A 23,036-nucleotide genomic window follows, 5' to 3' on the forward strand; every position below is an offset into this window, starting at 1 on the left:
TCTTGTCCCTTTTTAGTGCTATTCATACAACTCGCAAGGTATCATTATACTGACAACGGGCAAACCAGTCGTCCCACTCTCTTAATGCTGAGCGCTAAGCAAGGGCAGAGACTACCTCTTTTATGGACTATTGTAGGTCATGGAACAAAAACAACCCAAGTGTCCATCTAAGAAAGGACCAAATTCACAAGACCAGTATGACTATCAACAGCGTAAAATTGGGGTAGCATTCCTTCCTATTACGCCGATATGGAATACAAGCTTTACTCCAAAGCAAAAAAACCATTCAAATAGGATAAATTGTCAAGTTTTAACGTCAATTGTATTAAGATGCATTATGCAAGGGAAACAGGAAACAATAAGTACGTCAACAGATTGGAAGTCTTGCTTGGCATGTCCTTTCTTACGGCGTAGATGATAGGCCATGGGCTAGGAGGGTCCCACATGCACCCCCCCCCCAAACCTCCGAACCAATATTTTTCTGAACCCACTGATCACAAATCAAAATGTTAACATTGCATAAGTTGGGATGAACTTCCGGTTATGACGTCATCAAGATGGCCGCCATCTCGAATTTGACTAAAAATTGAAAAAAACTTATTAGAAATAATACTTGAGTCTTCAATGTTCTCTTTACGCATACACCAGATGTGACACAACCAGCACCTTCAAGGGAGTGGGAAAAGTCAGACCAATGAAAAGCATTTAACATTTATGGCCTCATTAATGACCTCGATGATATCACCTGTGCCATTTATGGTTGCACGAGGGTCCACACGATTGATGAATAGTACTTCATACGAATTATGGAGCTATGCGCTAAGGAGAACTAATGAATGTGGATCTGGTGTAATTCCCATCATGCCGGAGAAGTCTGAAACAGCATATATGTACGATATGTTAGAATCTGAAAGAGATCCCACATCTCTGAACCTGTTGTTCCTGATATGAACTCTTGCCATGGATGGGTCATAAAAGAAGACAGGCTAGAACAACACTGGCAATGTAGTGTCACATCAGCTCATCGACATCGAAGACGACGCTCTGACTTTCAACGAATTGGATACCGATATGCATGTGCCAGCTACTAGATATGCCGAGTCTCTTCAGTGGATAGTGCAGTGAGGTGAGAAAGCACGCGCAATGATAATGGTTATCATTGAGAACCAGTGAAAGACATATGTGACACTGTAGTAACCATCCTACATTTTGCTTATGCTATGCATAGAAAATAAACAATGAATCTGCTCATTTTCAAAGACACAAACGTTTTGGAAACTGTTAATGATATTAACGGAAACACAAGTTTAGTTTAGGTTACATTTGTTACGCTATCATTAGGCGTTGTGCTATAATAATTATTTTTGAGGCGCTGCTAATCTACACAATTGAGGGTAAAACAATAATTCTTTTTTGCATTCCTGTATATTTTTGTTGTTGTTGTTGTTGTTGTTGTTGTTTTTACTGATTGATAGGAGTTTAAATAACTGATTACGAGTAATAATTTGTTGTTGGGAAACATTTTTGCTGCGTCAAGCCAATAATGAAAAAATTGCTGAAAAATCACCATTTTTGAGCTTAAAATCTTTATTTCTTGCGTACAAATCACTACATATATTGATTATTTGGCCCTGATATGTATTTGTTGTTCTATTGTGGTCATTTTGATACCTCATTTGTCTACTTCAGTTGAAAAATATCAGTGTTATAACTATTTTGCATTTTTCAGTGAAATTCGAGATGGTGGCCATTTTGATGACGTCATAACCGGAATTTATACGATGTTAACATTGGTTTTTGTTGTTTTTGTTGCTTAAACTGATTGATAAGTGGTCAAAAAACTTATTAGAAATAATAGTTTGCTGTTGGGGAAACATTTTTGCTGCGTCAAGCCAAATATGAAAAATTTGCTGAAAAATCTCCATTTTTGAGGTTAAAAACATTTTTTCATTTTTTGCGTAGAAATCACTACATATATTGGATTTGTTGGTCCTGATATGTATTTGTTGTTCTATTGTGGTCATTTTGACACCTCATTTGCCTACTTCGGTTGAAAAATGTCAATGTTATGACTATTTTTCAATTTTTAGTCAAATTCGAGATGGCGGCCATCTTGATGACGTCATAACCGGAAGTTCATCCCAACTTATGCAATGTTAACATTTTGATTTGTGATCAGTGGGTCATAAGGGTTCAGAAAAATATTAGTTCGGAGGTTTTGGGGGGGGGGTGCATGCGGGACCCTCCTAGCCCATGGCCTATTACTATTCTACTAAGGACCTGTACAATTTGTAATATGATTTTGACATTCTTAATGTTTCATATAAATTATGTTTTTTTGTTGGAAACAATTAAGCATAACGAAATGTGAATGAAACCAAATAAATTATTAAGTCATTTTCGAGAATACGATACCTCATACGCAGATATGGACGATGTGTCACCAATTTATACATTCAGGATGGGATGACTGATAGCAGATTCAGTCTGCAGCTTTTAGGAATTAACGATGTGGACCGATGATTATTCTACCCGACCTGTACTATAAAACGAGGCATGATTTATGTGTACTATCCACGTACGCCATTACGCTGCCGTCGTCCTGCGATCGGATACGGATGATTGTCGGAGTTTATGTAAAACTGATGCTCTTCCATACTCGTTTACGAACCAGCGTTCACGGTTATAACGAATTTATCGGGGTAAAAGCTGATACCGGTAGATAATATCAAGGATAATTCGGGATTTGAGATCAATAGTCTATGCCTATAGCCCGACTAATACGTAATTGTGCTGATTTATGTCGGTCGCTCGTGATTCTGTGTCCTAACGATATGGCCGTGACGCCATTATATAACCATACAAAACCGGAAGCTCGGTACATAACTATTACACACGCCCTCGTACCTATATGTTTTATAGCCGATTGCTGACGGTCGTGTTGCTGCTTTTGTATGCCGTCTGCTGGCGGTGATATTTCTGGTGATTTAAATTAACTGATTATTGTTTTGTATGTACATTGTGTGTGTTGTTAGTTATGTGTTCTAATTACATGCCCTTGTGGTGACACGAGATGTTTCTGTATGTCCTTAATTTTTTGTATGTCATGCGGCAATTATGTTTCTGTATATCTCTGCGCTTATGTCGCTGTATTTTGTACGTCCATGTTTTAACATCAATGGTTAATGCATATCCGTGCGATGCCGATGGTGTCCGTGTGGTGCAGTAACGCTCTTTCTATTTCGTACGCCGCCAACCGTGTTTTTTCTTCTTCTTTTTTGTGTACTGATGGTTTTTGTTTAGATGGATGTTGTTGTTTCTGTTGCTTTACGTATGCCCGTGTTCTCATTCCCTGTACTGTTGTTTAATATTTTGATATTGACTTAATGCGATAGTGTTAGATATTTTTGAACTTTGTCATGTTGTTCGGTATTTTTTTTGAATTTACCGCTTTTGTTGTTTCATATATCCGTATTCTGACAGATGTTGTTTTCGGTGTTATGTTTTGGTAATTTTTATTGACGACTTTGTGTTGATTTCCTAATCTTTCTACTAACTTGGTAATGTTGTTATGTAATATTGAGATATGTTTTGCATGTTCGTATGCAGACGGAACGTGGTTGTTTCATGGGCCCCTGTTCTACTGACACGCCACCCAAAAGATACAGACTACATATAACCAGGGATCCCCATCTCATATGGAAATATCCCCACATAATCTTGATGGTTCACGCATTTTATTGTGATGACAATTGCAACGAAGTGTCATGGTTCCTCCTCCAATCTCATTTTCATCCTTTCATCATATTAGGATTGAATGGTTTGATAACAATCGATTTCCAACGTTTGAGAAAAAAAACCAGGCTTTAATGAAAACAAAACATGATATAATCGGATATAGAGGTAAATATTGTGGGTTTAATCGATACGTGTTGTAACCAAATGGGGCTAAAGTAATGAAATTGAGAAACGGGTGCGATCACTGCATGCAGCGTTTTGTTGGAAAGTAAACAAAACTTGCAAAGTGTCAGGGAAACTTCAATACAATGCTGATCTAACGTTTTGAAGAGAAAATATATTAAAAACATTGAAAATGACAAAATTGTAGAAGTCGTGTTTTCTAATACCGGAAGTGATCCGTTCTAATACGAAGAAGCAAATACAATATACCCGCATTACGGCTTATGATAATAGATGTGGTAGGGTGGTGGTGATATTTTTTGGGGGGTTATATTAATGATGGTTTGGAGGCGAGTTGAGAGAAGGTGGAGTGGGATGGGATGTATTGGCTAGACAGTATAATACTAAATGACAGTGGTTGTATAATGTGATGGTGGTGATTGGGAGGTGGGGAAAGAGAAGGCGGTGGGATGTGATGTTTTCCCTACACATTATAATTACTCAATGGCTGTGGTTGTAGGATGTGATGGTGGTGATTGGGAGGTGGGGAAAGAGAAGGGGGTGGAATGAGATGTTTTGGCTGAACATGATAATTACTCAATGGTCGCGGTTGTAGAATGTGATGATGATGTTTGGGAGGTTGGGAAAGAGAAGGCGGTGGGATGAATTTTTTGACTACGCATTCTGATTACTCAATGGTCGTGGTTATAGAATGTGATAATGATGGTTGGGAGGTAGGGAGAGAGAAGGCGGTGGGGTGGGATGTTTTGGCTACACATTATGATACTCAATGGTCGTGGTTGTAGGATGGGTTGGTGGGGATTGGGAGGTGGAGAGAGAGAAGGCGGTGAAATGAGATGTTTTGGCTACACATTATAATTACACATTATAATACAAATGTCCGTGGTTATAGAATGTGATGGTGGTGATTGGGAGGTGGGGAGAGAGAAGGCGGTGGGATGAGATGTTTTGGCTACGCTTTATAATTACTTAATGGTCATGGTTATAGAATGTGATAATGATGTTTGGGGGGTGAGGAGGGGGGTGAGGAGAGAGAAAGTGGTGTGATGAATGTTTTTGGCTACGCATTATAATTACTCAATGGTCGTGGTTAAAGAATGTGATGGTGGTAATTGGGAGGTGGGGAGAGCGAAGGCGGTGAAATGAGATGTTTTGGCTACACATTATGCTACTAAATGGTCGTGGTTGTAGGATGTGATGGTGGTGATTGGGACCAATACACTCGTTACAATTCAAGCTGTTTTCAGATTGATATAATTTACTATGCTATCGAAATATCATATATTGCAGAAATTTATTGTTTTTCATATCTTTCCGAATTTTACTATTCTGTTGAAAGTATCTGTCCTGTTCAATTGTTTGGTCTGATTAAAATCCAAATTCTATTTAATTTTCCTATTTTGTTGAGAGTTCTATTTTGCTCAAAATCCCACACAATTGAAACCCCATTCTTTATTTTTTTTCTTCCGTTATCCCGATAAAAAATCCTTCCAGTTCAGGGTTCTTTTGAACACGCATATCAGCTTCAAATTCCATCTTCTGATGAAATTTCACATTTTGTTTCGCTGCATTTGTACATAGTGAAGATGAAATTTCACATTTTGTTTCGCTGCATTTGTACATAGTTGTAATGTTCAAGAACCGTTTTTCCAGCTCATTGATACCAACATACCTTAAACCTTGGATTGTTATATTTATTGAAAATCCTGGCATCAATTACCAAACCAAAACCATCCGTGATTAAAGTCTACATTCGAACTTCAAAGACAGTTTTGATAACAGGAAAAAAAGGCAGTATTTAAATCTAAAAAAAACCCACATCAACTTAACTAAGGAGACAATGTAGAAAGTATTGATTTGGCTTCAGAAAACAAATTATTTTACCCATTCTATCGCAATGTTTAGAATTTAGACAATAGTATTTGCATTAACACTGTATAATCGTCATGCACTTACAAACAAAAACGCGTTTGCTGATAATCGATTAGTATTTCATGTTTTTAAAAATGTTTTCAAACATCCTGGAACATACGGACCTTTTGTTATACAAATGTAATGATTGATTTAGTTAAGCATTTTTGAAAAAACAACTAACTGATCATGCAGTTTATGATCCATTTTCTTGTCAACAAATACATGTATGGCACGTGTTGCACATTAGATTATTACATATATGATAAATAATTTATATTGGGAATTAAGAAGAGTTAGATGCTATTTCTCTATCGATAAAGATTTGGTTATATTTTCATTTCATTTCATTTTCTTTTACAATATGAAATATTGGACCGTAAGTTATTTTAAAACAAATGTCATGTTCATTGATTAATATACCCAAGAAATAGTGATATCTTTATTCTTTATCGTTGTATCATCGATAAAAAAGTATAATTTATTTGGAGCCGATGTGGGAGCACATGGATTAGTGCTTTCATATAAAAGAACAGTAGGATATATTGAATAACATATTTTGTTTCTCTATTCCATGACAAACCGACAACACAAGCTAGTTTTCCGATTGCTTCTCAATACGAGAACCGCGTCACAGCCTATGTCTTGACGTTCCAGATATAAGATAAAATCATATTTAATTAAGTTATCGAGTCCCTCCCCTGGTATCGATCTGGACCGTCTGCGGGAATTCCTAATATTAACAGCACAGGAAGTTGTCCCGGATACAGCATTACTAGTTAGTGTTAGTTGGTCCATTTCAGAAAACTTGGGTCCCAATGTGTAAAACTTCATATATTTACTAGGAATAATCGTTATTGACATTTAAAAGACTCTAAATAGCAACTTTCCATCCCCCGCCTCTCCTAAAAAAACTTGGGTCCCAATGTGTAAAACTTCCTATATTTACTAGAAATATGCATTATTTATTTTTTGACGTTTCAAATACTCCATTTAACCACATTTCATTCCCGTCTCTCCTCGAAAACCCAATGTATGAAACTTACTATTTTTACTGGAAATAAGCACTATTTATTTATTGACATTTGAAATTCACGCCTCTCCTTGATTCTGAAATTTCATCGTTTTTCAAAGGCAACATAAAAAGCCTTCTTATCACAAAGAACATCTAGTGAATACCAATATGATTTAAAGAGTTTTGAAGAAGAGTTGGCAATAATTATATAAGTGCAGTAATTTTCAACTGAACTGCTGACAAGTGGATATTCATAAGCTCGTCCCGATAATGATTCTGTACACCTACCTCGTGTTCATGTATGGCTTTCATTTCCATGTGGTGTTGATAAAAAATACTCAATTTCCATACGCAAATATCAATATTTCGTCAAAGTATATCCTTTATAGCGCTCTTGATACTTTATACATAATGCAATTTGGCATGAAGGTATTGATGTCGACACATATTTGTTCCTTTGTGGAGGCACAAGTCATTTTGATAAGTAACGCCAAATGCACTGGTGAATGACGCCTTTTAATTCTTGTAGAATTATTAACATCAACAAGAATTGTTTCCTTTTTGACAGCGCCAAATATTTTGGTAATGACACAAGCACTGATATTGATGACTTTCACTTTCTGTAGGATAGTGCCTAATATTTTGGTACACCCGGTCAGTAAATTCAGTTCCTTTCTTCTCTTCTATGAACATATTCAAAATAAAAAAAAAATCTTATTGCTTAGTCCAAAGAAAATCACCCAATAATTCATTGGTTAAATTCTCAATTGAATAATTGGGAAAAGTTACAGACATATTTCTATGAAAATGCCATGAAACCAGAAAAGAGAATGCCTATTACAAACAAGTGCGACCTTGTCGAAAAAAACTAATTTAAGTGATTTGCAATAAAATCCTCAAAGCTACCAATATTCAATGGCGTGTAGACAACTCTTGCAGATCCCCGTAATGCATACCGATAAGTCACGGTCTACTTCACATGCAAATGTCACAATTTGCTAATGTAATCTGAATTGTTTACATAATCCGACACTTTCGCCTTCATAGTTGTGTCGTCTGCCTAGTCTCTGGTTATTTTCCAGTAAACTTTCTGTTGTAAATCTTTCGCCTCGTTGACAGGAAACCCATTCCTATATATCACCCCTACAAATCCTTGTCTCATATTTTAATTTATTTCCGTCATGGTTGACAGATCACTTAAGATCATGATTCTTTGGTTTTCCATTTAACCCTGGAGTTTACCGCATCAGTACCGTGACTATGGTGCCATTATAATAACTAGTAGGTTACTATAGGTCTCGTACGACCGACTCCGTACCCAAACGCCATGGGATGATAGAGACTACAAACTTGTTTATTCGATGCTGACATAACTAACAACCTGCTCATGTAGCAAATAATATTTCTGTTTCTCGTTTATGAAAAACAAAGTAACGATATCTATAACTTGCCAAAATAAAGCGACTCGTGTAGCAAAATAAAGTATCTCGTTTTTGAAAAAAATAAGACTTGTTATCTATAACTGGCCAAAATAAAGCGACTCGTGTGGCAAAATAAAGTATCTCGTTTTTTGAAAAAAATAAGACTCGTGTAGCAAAATAATGTTTCTCGTTTTTGAAAAAATAAATAATGTTATCTATAACTTGCCAAAATAAAGCGACTCGTGTAGCAAAATAAAGTATCTCGTTTTTGAAAATAATGATATCTATAACTGGCCAAAATAAAGCGACTCGTGTAGCAAAATGTTACTAGTTTTTGAAAAATAAAACAATGTTATCTTTAATTTGCCAAAATAAAGCTATCCATGTAGCAAAATAATTAATGCTATCCATAAATAGCCATAAATAGTTGAAGTGTTTCAAAATCAAGACGGTGACTTCAAGAGTAAGCTGAGGAGTGCTTCCTCGCCAGGCTATGTAGCCGAAAATTTGGAGACTTTCTTATGACACATAAAATAATTTCACACTAAAATTCAGTATATAACAATTGAATTCCAATGTAAATATAGGTTAAACTTACCTCAGGCCTTTGTGCATTTTGTTCTGACGACATTAAACTTGTTACTTAATATTGTCGTGCTACCGTTACTAAAATTGTTGGAAAAGGTCCATCAAAATCGCTCCTCTCTTCCAAAATCAAGAAATGCAAATTTTCTCGACATAACATTTCAGTGGAAATGCTGTATAATTAACAAGATCACTGATGTATCTAAGAGAGATTTTTTGGAAATGGTAAGCTTAATGACCGATCTCATGAGAGATTTTGTGTGAGTGAAAGCATCAACACAACACAGGGCATCATATTGCTGAAAAGCTTACATACGCATCTCATGGGAGAGGATGGGAGATGATGTAAATGACAGCCCCAGTAAATTTACTTTTTATGACAACAATATATCTATTTATGTAAAATAATGATCTGTCAAGCTATAAATGGGGTGGATTACAAATGCCAACCAATCTCCATGGAACCATTGTACATGCATTACTGATGGTTGGAATACTAACAAATAATTATGTTAACCTTAGGGCGAGAGCAGTAAGGGAAAACAATTCAATGTCATGGTAAATTACGGTGTGCATAATTAATAGGACACGATGACATGTAAAAATATATAGAGTGGAAACCTCACGGATGGTGAATATCTAAACCGTTACAGAAATTACACGGATGATCAGCAGTACCGAAGTCCAAAACATTAACCTAAACGGTAGCTTAAAATAATGGTAGAATAACACCTTCTAACGGATTGTCCAAACTTTCTTTCACGATGGTCAACATTTAAATCACACAAGAAGTCAGAGACATCGACAAAAACGGTAACTAAAACCTTCTAACTGATGGTCAACATACAAAACACTTCAGATGACCCTTCTGAATTAGCTTAAAGCTGTGAAAGCAGTCCAAGTTTAAATTTCTAAATTAGCGTACACATTTACAGTCAAAGTAAAACATTTAAATCTTCTAAAAGCTTAACGATACCTTCTAAACAAGCCTAAAACAATCACTTCCGAAGCAGAACAATACATTGGCTTCCAAAGTGATCTAAAATATTTACTGCAGGGGAAGGACGTTTGTCACTAGTGTTAGGTTACTCCCTAGACTTGGGTCGTTTGAATATGTGTGCTTCATAGGCCAACGTGGTTGAATAACTTAAGCCCTCGAAAGGTGTCGCTTTTCGTCCCCAACGACAATAGCTTTTTACTTTATATTGCCATTTTATGTGATTATGTGTGCTTATGAATAAACACTATCGTAATTTAGTTTAAAGGCACACTATCTTCCTGGAGAAAAACATAACGGTTTCTTAAAAACATTCATAACATCAGAAAATATATACTGATGGCCTAAGATGAGGTTACAATACCAAACATATGCAAGATTTCCTGCACAATATAAGTTGAGGACAGTCATTTCGCTGTTTTGCCGTGTGACGCAGTGATAGTCAATAACCGCGCGGTATTTAGGACGACGGCGGGGAAACATAAGACGACCCGCGTTATGAAAATTAACAGTTTATTTATTTTAATCAAATTATTCAGAAAGTGATGATTAATGTAGTAAAACGGTAGACTAATAACCTTTGCGACTGTACAAAATTATCGATCTCGTTTTACATTCCTCTTTTAAAAATTAAAAGCCGTTTCGGAAAGGTGGTGGGCCTTTAATAAATAATGTTTTCAGTTTACAATGTATTTGGGTGCTCGAGAATTCTTTTGCTATTGCACAAGAAAACTGTTGTCTAATTCTTAGAAAATCTATTCGACATAAATTATATAAACTGTTGTTTTGTAGTGATGCAAGCGCGGAAATCGTGCGCATGTTATTCTGTCACAAGGCAAACACTTTAAAAACGTGCATAATCTGTTGTCTCTTGAAAAGTGTGAAAACAACAGGGGACAAACGATTTCAGTTCATGCTAATGAACACATTTTAGATTTATTTATGGAAACCTTTATGTACTAGTTGTTACTTTGGGAGAGAACTTATATAAACTATGTCTGTTGTTCAATCCTTTTTCAAATAATATTTTGAAATAAAATTTGTTGAAATGAAACCTTTATTCCGTTAAGCACAAAAATAGCTGTATGCCTTTGTTTATTATAATGTTACGGGGACAACAATCAAGATAAGTATTAAATAATCAAGTCGTCTACCCCAAAGTTTGGTTCCATCGATCCAGTGACGTTAAATTGCGTTCTTGTTTGTACAAAAACAGGAGGTTGCATAGAGGATTTCGATTCAACGGTACTGGGAAACAGTCACGCAGTAGTCTTTTAAGACTTTCCGATGTTCGGACCGAGTCTTACCTGTTGCTTTGGCTGTTTTCCTTTAGCACTGATCATCAGCGTCGTAAGTGTTAATCAAATGTAAAGAGCATAAGTAGCGTTGCCGTGTCTGTCAAACTTACCACACAAAATCACACTACCATTAGATCGGTACAAATACCTTGAAGATATAACTATAGAACACATATTTAGGCCTAAAGGCTGTCAGGTGTATTGTGGGTATATGACAGTTCAGCTACTGCCTATAAAACCCCTCAAAGGCCCAAAACACTTTCCGGAGCAAAATATAAAGTTAAAAAAAAAAAAAAAAAACATTAATAACAGAAAAAAATGCATACCGATGACCTAAAATAAGGTTACAACACCAAACATATGCAAGATTTCCTGTAATATATGAAAACAGTGGAGAGTCAATTCGCTGTTTTGCCGTCTGGCGCAGTGATAATCAACTACCGCGCGGTATTTAGGACGACGGCGGGAAACATAATACGACCCGCGTTATGATTTTAATCAAATCGTTCAGAAGGTGATGATAAATGTAGTTTTAGCGGTAAGTTAATAATTCTTAAAACTACAAAATTATCGATCTTGTTTTACATTCCCATTTTAAAAATTAAAAACCGTTTCGGAAAGGTAGTGGGCCTTTAAGGAGGAAAAAAAACTATGAAGTGGGAGTTCTTTGTAATGTAACTTATTTTACAGATAATAGCAAGTTTTTCTGTGGATGACATTCCTAGTGACAGGTAATGTGTATGGAGGTGATAAATAGTGTGAGGAAGGGGTGGTCGAGTAAGGAAACAGCTGCTTTTACGTTACATTAGGTTTTAAAAGATGATGGTGGGCTCTTAGAAGGCAAAAGTATAGTTTAGAAGGTGACATCATATTTTAAAGAGATGACGGTAGGTTTTCAAAATGTAATACATGTAGTATATCTTATTTGACGCCATATTTTTATAAGATAGAGGTGGGTGATCAAAAAGCAATATTCCATTAAGCACAAAAATAGCTGTACGCTTTGTTTATTATAATTTTACGGGACAATGATTAAGATAAGTCACTTTTATAAAGTGACTTTATATTTTAGAAATTAGGTAGGTAGGTTTTAGATTATGTAGTGAATACCATATTTGCTCATAATAGATTATTTCCTTTCGCGACATCTAACGAACTTTGGGCCAACATTAGAATACTTTTACCGATATGACGATCTCTAACGAGAAGAAACTTTCTCAGATCATAATGAATATAAAATCATCGCAAATTAATTTTCCCCTAAAAGTTTGTGTAGTGACGTTGATTGTGAAGAAATTAGAATGTGGTATTACAGAAGGCGACACTTCACACAATGCATTGCCTGTGTATCGAAAATATTTTTTCTACAAATGAATTAAATCAATGCATTTATTATTAATAAGAAATGATAATTAAAAAGCACGCCACTCGACATGATTTAAAATGTCAAAATCAAATGTAATCGATTTCAAGATAATCAAAGGCTCCAAACCATCATTGACACGAACCACATAAATACCACGCAAATTAACGAGTTTTGGGAGATCATAGGTTTATTTTAATGAATTTCGATCTTATCAACAATAGGAAATTATAGCGAGGCTAACAAAAGGTTGTAGATACAACAGTTACAATATGTATTCCTAAGACCTTCTACTGTACGGGTTTGGAACGTATCCCGCCTATCAGAAAAGGTCAAACTTGATTTGAATCCGAGTCAAGTACATACTCTCGAGTTACCATATCAACATTCCACCGACGTTGTTTAAGCTCTATGGCTAGTTTCCGATCCTATATATTTATGAATTTGTTGTGTATCGTTATTGACTTATGTATATTGAATAAAATATTGATAAAGTTAAGTCGAGATTAAGGATGACAAGCAATATGTTTTTACCTGGAGGCAGCTGTATTAGGACTTTTACTTTGAATCATTTTGAGAACAAATGTTGTTAAAAAGTCATTTTTCAAAGTATAAATTAATAATAAATATTTCGTATAAATGTTTTCTGGTCTGTTTTTCCTTGTCCCCTGAACAACTTGGCCATGTTTAGACGAAACACATTCTTCTTAGCTGTAGTAGCCGGTGGCTACATAACTAAAGCAATATGTGAACGTCACATAGAATCTATACAATTAAGATGATTTTGTACGAAATACATTTCATTACATGTAATATGAAAAAAATAAGCAAGATATACTGATATATTGTAAGTGACAAATAGAGTATAGATTTTTTTTAAGATTGCTTACCTCGTCTTGTTGAGAGAGGTCCGTATGACCTTTTTGAAGTGACCGAAGGTGTTGATCCAGGACCATCCATTCACCTCTCTGACACAGTCCCAAAATTTTCCCGGAAGTCGGGACAGACTGAATGGTTCCACCGGAACTCACCGACATGGTGTCGGAGTTGTTTTCCGAACTCTTTCCGGTGCCGATTCCACTGGATATCGTACTCTCTGACCCCGCCCCAAACCCCCCGGGATCATCCTCCAATCCCGTCATCCCCTCCGTTGTGGAGCGGGGCTCAACAACTACATTTTCTTCTTTCTTCGCATCAGCTTCCGGTTCCGGTGGCTTTGTCTCCTTATTTTCCATCAAAACTCACAAATAATTTATTGAAATAAATAGATCCAATGATATCATGCTGGAATATTTAATTCGAAATTATCACTTTTATAATATCTCCATCATGTATCCTCCAAAGCTTTCAGCATATTATACATTTTCCAAGGTAATCCAATGATGACAAAAATTCGTTGGTGTCGCAGGAATTTCCTCACATGTCCATCATCAACACGGTCTATATTACAGGGTAAACTAATGACCGTTTAGGTCTAAAGTAATCTATCTTCTATATGTCCAGAAATAAATGTCCGGATTTTATATCATGGAATTCCGTATTACGGTACCTTAGTGTCCGATAGCGAGGTATTTTATGGTGCTACAAAACGGCCAAACCACTAAGGCCATTGATTGGTTCGGAAGGCCACGTTAGGTATTGGCGCGCCGCGCTATTGCTAGCTCTACGTGTGTTTTAGAGTTCGAAAGTGAAGTTAAATTGGATTTATAACACACAAAAACTATATTTCAACAGAACAGAGTGTCAAATTGTAGCGTAAATTCCACAAACATAAAACTTAATTGTTTATGAGCAATAAAATACACATCCACGGGTCGTTGAGATTCGTGGGAGAAACGTTGGTACCTAGCACCGGTTGTTTTGACAACCACAGCATCACCATCCCATCGATATTTTGGAACTCTCTAACTTGTATCCCGGATGTTGACACACGAGAACTTACCGCGAATTAACTAGTTTGGAGTTCCAGACCCATACTGGCTGATTTCCTGGATAAATATTAATCAACTATTACACAAACATTTGTAACACGAATCCTCTTTACTAAACATATTATACATCAAGTAAAGTGGTTTGTCGGGTCCGATGGTTACAAATCCACGGAGCGCTCTGTCTGAATTTGATAGAAATAAATTCAATGGGCTATCAACGCCATAAACGAGAATGGCACATAACGGAATTCAACAATTCCAGTCGAGTTTCGATACAGCTTAAGGAAATCCAGCCCCTACTTTGCGCAGTAATGTAGGGGAACACTGTCCGTTATCAGAAAACTTCAGACTCCGTACCCCAAAGCAGCGTGGTTACCAAGGTGGGGGCAGATGCACCAAGCCACCTGTACTGACATAAACCGTGACGCCCTGAACACGGATTGTCCATCATATCATCATCTAAAGGGTTTATCTTAAACAAACAGTTTATGTGTAATCGGATTTTCAGAGCCCTTAAAGCTGCCTAACCAACGTCATCCCTCGACAGTCGTGTGCCCAGCGGAGCGTCGATCGAACAGTTCAGAGTGGACACCAGCGGTTCCAAATACTAGGGCCAATTAGCTACCTACGAGGCTAGGTGACTGCACACTTTTCCTGCCGTACTAAAATCTATAGCCAGACTCAATAAAGGAAATTGATCATAGCGCGTTATCCACTAGCTTTCGTTATCAGGAATTACGATGTTACAGAATCATCGAAGCGATGACAACATTAACTTTGGAGCAGGCCTGCCTCCCGTATGTTTACCTGTACAGTTTCACCTAGCAGCACCGACAAATATGAGAAGTCAATAAGATGGCATTGTTGGAACGGACCACAAATATTGCAATAACTATTGAGAAAGGATAGAGATTATTAAAACCATATCGGTGTTCGAACTCGCCTAGAATTCCGGTCTTTGCTTCCAATTCAATAATGGCCTTTAAGGTACATTTCAACGAAATGCGTCAAATAACACTCAAAAGCTCGACTTTCTACATGCAGCAGTTTATACAAAAAGTGTTTCAAAATCACGACTCCCCGCTATAAGCTCCTGGTTTTTGTTGTCAGTCGAAAGAGCGCTAGACTAGAAATAGTGATGTCTTTCGCGAAAGTAACTCGAAACCTTTATACGTATGGTAACCAGAAAAGCGGGAAAGATCAAAAGGCGTGCCCTACAATAATATGGTCAATATACTTATATCTGGACTCATGAACGGTCAGTTACAGACACTGATACCGAAATATCACGTGCGTCCCAGTGACCGAGTAACTGCATGCCTCCTTCTGGCAAGAATAGAGAACAATGCATTTTGCCAGTAACGAGAACAGAAAATATTTCCCCCGATCAAGCAAAATGCTTTTGACGTGAAAATCAATTATCGAATTGTTTCGATAATAAGACAAAGTAATAACACGAGTTTGTTTCAGCTAATAGGAAGCGCTGTTCTTAAATATGCCAATAGAACAATTTAAGCAGGACCAATAGAAAACGCCGTTATTAAGCAAGGTTAGAGATTTAATGCCGCTCTTTTGTCTGAACATTTGGGGAAGTCTATGGACACTCGTGAAGCATTGTGCTTTTTTCTATCAATGGGTCAATAACACAAGCCAAACGCTTTATGTAGATAACACTGTCTTAGTCTAATAATAGAAATATATCAGTACAATACCATCGGTAACAAACAATTTTTGACCTTTTAACGTAACATTTGAAAACATCTTTTGCACGGTTCTATACAGGAGATCAACAGGTTTTTACTAGTCCGCTAAAACCCTGCCTATATTGTTATGCTTTCCCATCAAATATATACCAGGCAAGAAAAAAAATATAGCCAGGTTTAGCGGACTAGGTTTTTGCATGATCCAAGATTTGGTATAAGTTGTCAACCATTGTCAACTGAATCCTATGAAAGTTATGCATCAAACTGATTGTTGTGATATAAAGGCAATACAAGTGACAATAGCTGACGCATGAATCAAAGAAAACTGAATGGATGGAAGAATCTGTAAGTAAACAGCCCTCACAATGGCAGAGCATAGGACTATATAATAACTGCACTAAATGTGAGTGTGATTAAGTCAACAAAACACTGCTGCATAATTGATTGCGCCAAATCCATCCCGTAATTAATGTAGACAATCAAGCGAAACGCCTAACAACTTAATCAACTCAAAATAAATGTGTCATGTATGAATACCGATCATTCATGGTCTCTATACCTGGCGGTTAACACATATCGTTTGGGTACTTTTATACACTGTTTGCGACATTTTTCATTTCCCCCGAGAGAGTTAGCATCGCCAACTCCCAACGACCGACTAGGGATTCTCCTCCGATATATTTACTCCTGATAACATCATAGAACTAACTTATTCAAATACTCACCTACTTATACGTGTTAATTGAGAGTAGGGGCATGTCAGTACGTGCGCGTGCTTTGCACGTGGCACTAGTAAGTCAGACCAATGAATTCAAACTGGACTCCTAAGAGAAGAATAACAGCGCGTATAGTGTCATTTATATTACCAGCGGAAAGCATAATGGTAAATCGGATACAAAAAAAATGATGCAATTCCGACCCAATTCGCTCATTTGAATATAAGAATATAACAATTCCTACTAGCAAGGCATTAATTTGAATGTCATGGATATGAATTCCCAAGAGCAATTCTTAGATTCCGATAAAAATGACATTCAAATTCAGTTCCCAATAGCAATTCGTTCGTTTGGACAAAAATGGCGCAAATTCCAAATAGCGATTTGGACATATGGATAACAATGTCGTAAAGAAAATTGGTTCTTTTTGATAGAAATGGCACTTGATAAATTCATGTAAACTTAGAGACAAATCATACATTTGGTTAAGAATATACATTATGTAATAAGAAACCGAACAGAAAGAAACGCGTACCATTCGAAGTGAACATCGAGTTGAAGGATCCTTTAGACTAACATACCGAGTTGACGGATCCTTCAGACTAACATACAAATAAGATGATTTTGTTATAGGTATAATTGTTGTTTTAAAAAGAGAAATTAGCACATCGGCAGCAATTCGTCTTCAATTGTTACACCAAGAAATGTTGGTCAAGATTTAATGTTTTGAAGAAACCAAATTCCTTACGAAAACCTTAACTTGAACATTAGAACATACGAAAGCAGCAATTGAGAGCAATGGAAGATGCATTTAATGTCGGAAGGCTCCGAAGGATTGGCATATATTATATTACACGCTGAAATGCCAATACTAAGAATCAAAATATAAGTTGACTCTACTGCAAACAAACAATACACATGGACTGCAATTCGTATACAAAATAAAATATTTAAACTGGAAGTTAGACAAAAATCAAATACATTATTAGAGGGTCATTGTTCACAAAGAGAAAATGACTTCAGTACAAAAATCGAAAGTTCGATGTCACCGAGTACAAAAGACAAACGGCATATAAACCAGAGGTCGATCAATGGATACGTCATTATCGGACATAAAGGGGCACAAAGGTGAGTGATATCCTACTCCATCATCCCTAACCGGAAGTAATACACCCAACTTCCGGTTCTATACAATGGCGACCGCCCTTACAAACCCGTCATAAACATTATTAATTAGCTTTCTAAAGAGAAATCAAAGTGCATCATCTAATCATTCTGTGGAGTATTTGACGCTTTGACATTACTCCGCCTGGTACCGGTTAGAGTTTATAGTTTGGTGTCAAACATGACTTAATTAAATTGTGCAATCTGTCAACAGCTTTCGTGTATGATCTGCAGCACCAGCTCTTTACATGTGTCATTTTTATCGCCTTGGGTAGTCGCTTTGATTGACGATATAGCGCTGATGTGCGAAATACCATCGCCACTCTATAAGTCCGTCAGACTCCGCACAGTCGGTGGTTATCGTCTGTTCTACAACTCAGAAAAGTCCAAATAAATTTTGTTTCAGACATATTTCTGATTTACTAAATTGTATGTTTTACACAAATGGGCTTTCTAGCATCATTTTTCATACTGATCCTATTTTGAACAGATTTCAAATGAATTGTGACAAAAAAAACCCAAAAAATTAATTCAAAGATTAAGACGGCACACCATCACTCATTCTATGGGACATTGCCGTTAACTTCTACAGACGGACGCCACTTCCGCCGATGTGATATGCATATTGCAAAACGACTGAGAAAGGAACAAACTATATAAAAGACATTATATTAATTAAGCGCATCACATGAAGGAATTCTTCAATAGCTACACTGCTTATGAAAAGAGCATTGAAAGAAACTATGACTATTGTATCAAGCTTCGCCTTCTGTACTACTCTGATTTTCCTGCTTCAGACTTAGATATGGCAGAGGGGCAATAAGGAATCAACTGAAAGCAAGAATCTACAAAGTGTGTATTTGATCTGTTCATACCCAATGGTCTATTTTAAGTAATTGCTTAATTTTCTTTAATCTAATAGTTAAAATTTGTCTCGTGCATTTCTTGGAAAAAGTTGTCGTATCCCATTTGTTCTCAAATAACCAGGAGAAACAGAGAACGAACAACGAACGTGTCAATCTTTCTCGGAACAATTTGTTTGTTTGTTCGATTAATTAACGTCCTATTAACAGCTATGGTCATGTAAGGACGGCCTCCAATGTATACGGTGTGTTCCGTGTATGTTGTGTGAGGTGCGTGTTTTGGGAGACTGTGGTATATTCATGTTGTGTCTTCTTGCATAGTGGAACTGTTGCCATTTTCATAGTGCTATATCACTGAAGCATGCCGCGGAAGACACCAAGCAACACATCCCAGCCGGTCACATTAAACTGACAGAAAGAGTAGTCCATAGCAGGCTTTACCGTACCTAGTTGTTTTATCAATGCCTTGTTTTCTGGGGTGTCACCTCGACACCTAACTCAGCTAAAGCGTTAACGTTGGTGTTGAAATTGGACGTAATACTCAAATACACCAAACCCCGCGCCAGTAGTGCCATTGAAACAGTAGTGCCATTCGCACGGAAATCAAAATGGGCACCCATGATCAGCATTAAATAGTCTGTTTAATGCGGCACAAATTCTTCATTTCCTTTCTTTTTAATCGTGTATCGTATCCTATAGTGCATATTCCACTGGAAAGCATAACATCAAAGCCAGTTTAACATATAATAATCAATATCGTTTTTGATCTTTTAGGAAAATTACACATAGGCGGGGTCCACCAACTGCGTCTGACACAGTAAAAGGTGACCCATCTCCTATTTACATTTCTGCACTTTATATCCGATGGGCATACCAGTACATAACATCTACCGTATTTTACTCTTCATTAGTTGGATTCGTTCGACATTCTGGGCTAGTAAAAGGTCAAAAAGTCCCGCAACTTTCAATTATAAAGAATGATTTGTTTTGAGAATACAAATAACACGAAAAATCTACCACAGCGTTTATAATTCCCCGATCATATCCTTCCTTTAGAAGCGATAGGAGCAGGTCGACGTGGCTTGTACAGAGTATTTTTAAAATACGGCTCTGACAGTGACCACAGACCCTGGTTTGATTCCTTTTTTGGACAATCGTAAGGAAATCTGTTTCTGTCTGATCTTCTACGAAAGGAAATATTGACGCTGTAGGTCCATGAGAGATTTGTTGTTTGTGAAATGAGATATCCTTTTGTTTTGTGGGTCTGCAGTCATTTTAACTTGCAGGATTTCCCTAAGTAATAGGGTACCTTTAATGTGGCTAGACAGTTGTTATGGAGGAATAGGCTGGAACTGAGGAGTGTCCGAAACCCAAGAGTACATGTAGTTAGTGAAAGACATTGCAGAGGACATGGCTCTCCAAAGATATTCCCTGCCAAAGTGACTAAAAATCACAGCATCAAGATGCCTCGAAGCACAGGATATACAGTACATTGTTCCAATGTGACACACATGACATGCAGCTCCAATGAGCTTCAAGATGACAATATGAATAGGAAATGACATAGTTTCATAGTGACTCAAAGCAGTGGGACAAACGACTCAACCGAGACTCAAAGAAAAGGACACATATAGCTTTAATGTGACTCAAAGCACATGACACAAAGCTCCGAGATAACTCAAAAGGTCAAGAAAACAAAACAGGTCCAAAGCGACCCGAGAGCACAAGTGACACACAGTTCGACGGACTCAACACACTGAAGACAAACAGGTACATGGTGACTCAGAAGCACGGTGCATTGCGTTAACGTTGCTGAAATTGGACGTAAACCCCAAATAAAACTTACCAAATGCCAGTAGTGTCATTAAGGTTCGGGCGGAAATCAAAATGGCCACGCATGGTCAGCATCACATCGTCTGTGCATTGCAGCACAAATTTTGTCCTTATTTTCTTTCTTTCTAATCGCGCATTGTATCCAATAGTGCATATTCCGCTTGAATGCATATAGCATCAACGCCAGTTTTAACATATAATAATCGATATCTTTTTGATCTTCTAGGAAAATTACACATAGGCGGGGTCCAACAACTGTCTCTGACATAGTAAAAGGTGACCCATCCCCTATTTACATTTCTACACTTTATATCCGAGGGGCATACACTACACCTATTTTAATCTAGAGTAGTTGTAACTGTTCTGTACTTGTAAAAGGTCAAAGGGGCCCGCAACATTCAGTTATAAAGAAGAGAAAGGTATGTTTGGATAATACAAAGAAACGGAATTTATACCAAAGTGTTTATGAATTCTCGAGATGTGTCCTTTTTCCAAAGTTGCTACTAAATAAGATACCTGCAGGGGTGTGTGTGTTTGGTTTTTGTATCGTAATAACTTCATGGGGATATTAGTGAGTAAGGAACGCGAAATGAACTATGTATGAACTTCCGTATTAGATATAATATTTTCTATATTGACCGATCCAAGTACGATTGGAGAAATAATACTTCCTGTCACTCAGCTAACCTTATACCAGGGTTTCATTTCTGTTCTAGAAATCGACAGGAAATCTGTTTTGTCTACTCTTCTACAAAAGGAATAATAGACCTTGTGGGTTCGTTTGAGGGTTCTAGTGTGTCGACGTATCGTGTTTCTGTGTACGCTTGTTGGGAAATGTAATTTCCATTTGTTTTGTGGGTCTAAAGGTATTAGAACAAGCAATATTTCCCAGAGGTTCCAGTATTGAGGTTCAACAGTTGTTATATCACAGAGGAATAGGATGGATCTGACTAGAAACACAAAAGTCCACCGTGTTGCTAATGAAGTGCTGCTGCAGCAGAGGTATGGACAAGATATTCACTGTCAAAGACACTAAAATCATGGGAAATATACAGCATCAAGATAATTTATATCTTGATTTCCACACCGTTCCGGTAAATTTACACTATGTAAAGCACTGGAGTGTAGATGTATCAAGACGTAATCAAAGCACATGACATACAGTTCCTCAGTAGCACAAGAAACAAACAGGTCCAAAGTAACCCAAAAGCACAAAGTGATACACAATTCGAAGGACTCAACACAATGAAGACAAATAGATACATGGTGAATCAGGAGAACAGTGCACAAGAAGCACAGCTCCAAGGTACCTCAAAGCACAAGAGGGTCACAGCTCCAAGATGCCGCAAAACACAGGAGGCACACAGTTCCAAGGTACCTCAAAGCACAAGAGGGGCACAGCTCTAAGGCGCCTCAAAGAACAAGAGGGGCACAGCTCCAAGGTACCTCAAAGCACAAGAGGGGCACAGCTCCAAGGTACCTCAAAGCACAAGAGGGGCACAGCTCTAAGGTGCCTCAAAGGACAAGAGGCACACAGCTCTAATGTGTCTCAAAGGACAAGAGGCACACAGCTCCAATGTGTCTCAAAGGACAAGAGGCACACAGCTCCAATGTGTCTCAAAGGACAAGAGGCACACAGCTCCAATGTGTCTCAAAGGACAAGAGGCACACAGCTCCAATGTGTCTCAAAGGACAAGAGGCACACAGCTCCAATGTGTCTCAAAGGACAAGAGGCACACAGCTCCAATGTGTCTCAAAGGACAAGAGGCACACAGCTCCAATGTGTCTCAAAGGACAAGAGGCACACAGCTCCAATGTGTCTCAAAGGACAAGAGGCACACAGCTCCAATGTGTCTCAAAGGACAAGAGGCACACAGCTCCAATGGTCCTCAAAGGACAAGAGGCACACAGCTCCAATGTGTCTCAAAGGACAAGAGGCACACAGCTCCAATGTGTCTCAAAGGACAAGAGGCACACAGCTCCAATGTGTCTCAAAGGACAAGAGGCACACAGCTCCAAGGTGCCTCAAAGGACAAGAGGCACACAGCTCCAATGTGTCTCAAAGGACAAGAGGCACACAGCTCCAATGTGTCTCAAAGGACAAGAGGCACACAGCTCCAATGTGTCTCAAAGGACAAGAGGCACACAGCTCCAATGTGTCCTCAAAGGACAAGAGGCACACAGCTCCAATGTGTCTCAAAGGACAAGAGGCACACAGCTCCAAGGTCTCAAAGGACAAGAGGCACACAGCTCCAATGTGTCTCAAAGGACAAGAGGCACACAGCTCCAATGTGTCTCACTCAATGTGTCTCCAA

At 37.6% G+C, this 23,036-nt stretch overlaps 1 protein-coding gene across 2 annotated transcripts in view; it reads right to left on the minus strand.

Moving 5' to 3' along the window:
- LOC138324858 (serine/threonine-protein phosphatase 6 regulatory ankyrin repeat subunit B-like) overlaps positions 1-15,610 on the minus strand; it is a 65,343-nt gene extending 49,733 nt beyond the window's left edge. For both annotated transcript variants that reach the window (XM_069270058.1, XM_069270057.1), the window contains exon 1: positions 13,402-15,610. In XM_069270058.1, the coding sequence (XP_069126159.1) occupies positions 13,402-13,746 (345 nt within the window). In that variant the 5' untranslated portion in view covers positions 13,747-15,610. The remainder of the gene's footprint in view (positions 1-13,401) is intronic.
- Between the last annotated feature and the right edge of the window lie 7,426 nt (positions 15,611-23,036).

This window comes from Argopecten irradians, chromosome 6 (genome assembly GCF_041381155.1).
Source record: "Argopecten irradians isolate NY chromosome 6, Ai_NY, whole genome shotgun sequence".
Lineage (NCBI taxonomy): Eukaryota > Metazoa > Mollusca > Bivalvia > Pectinida > Pectinidae > Argopecten > Argopecten irradians.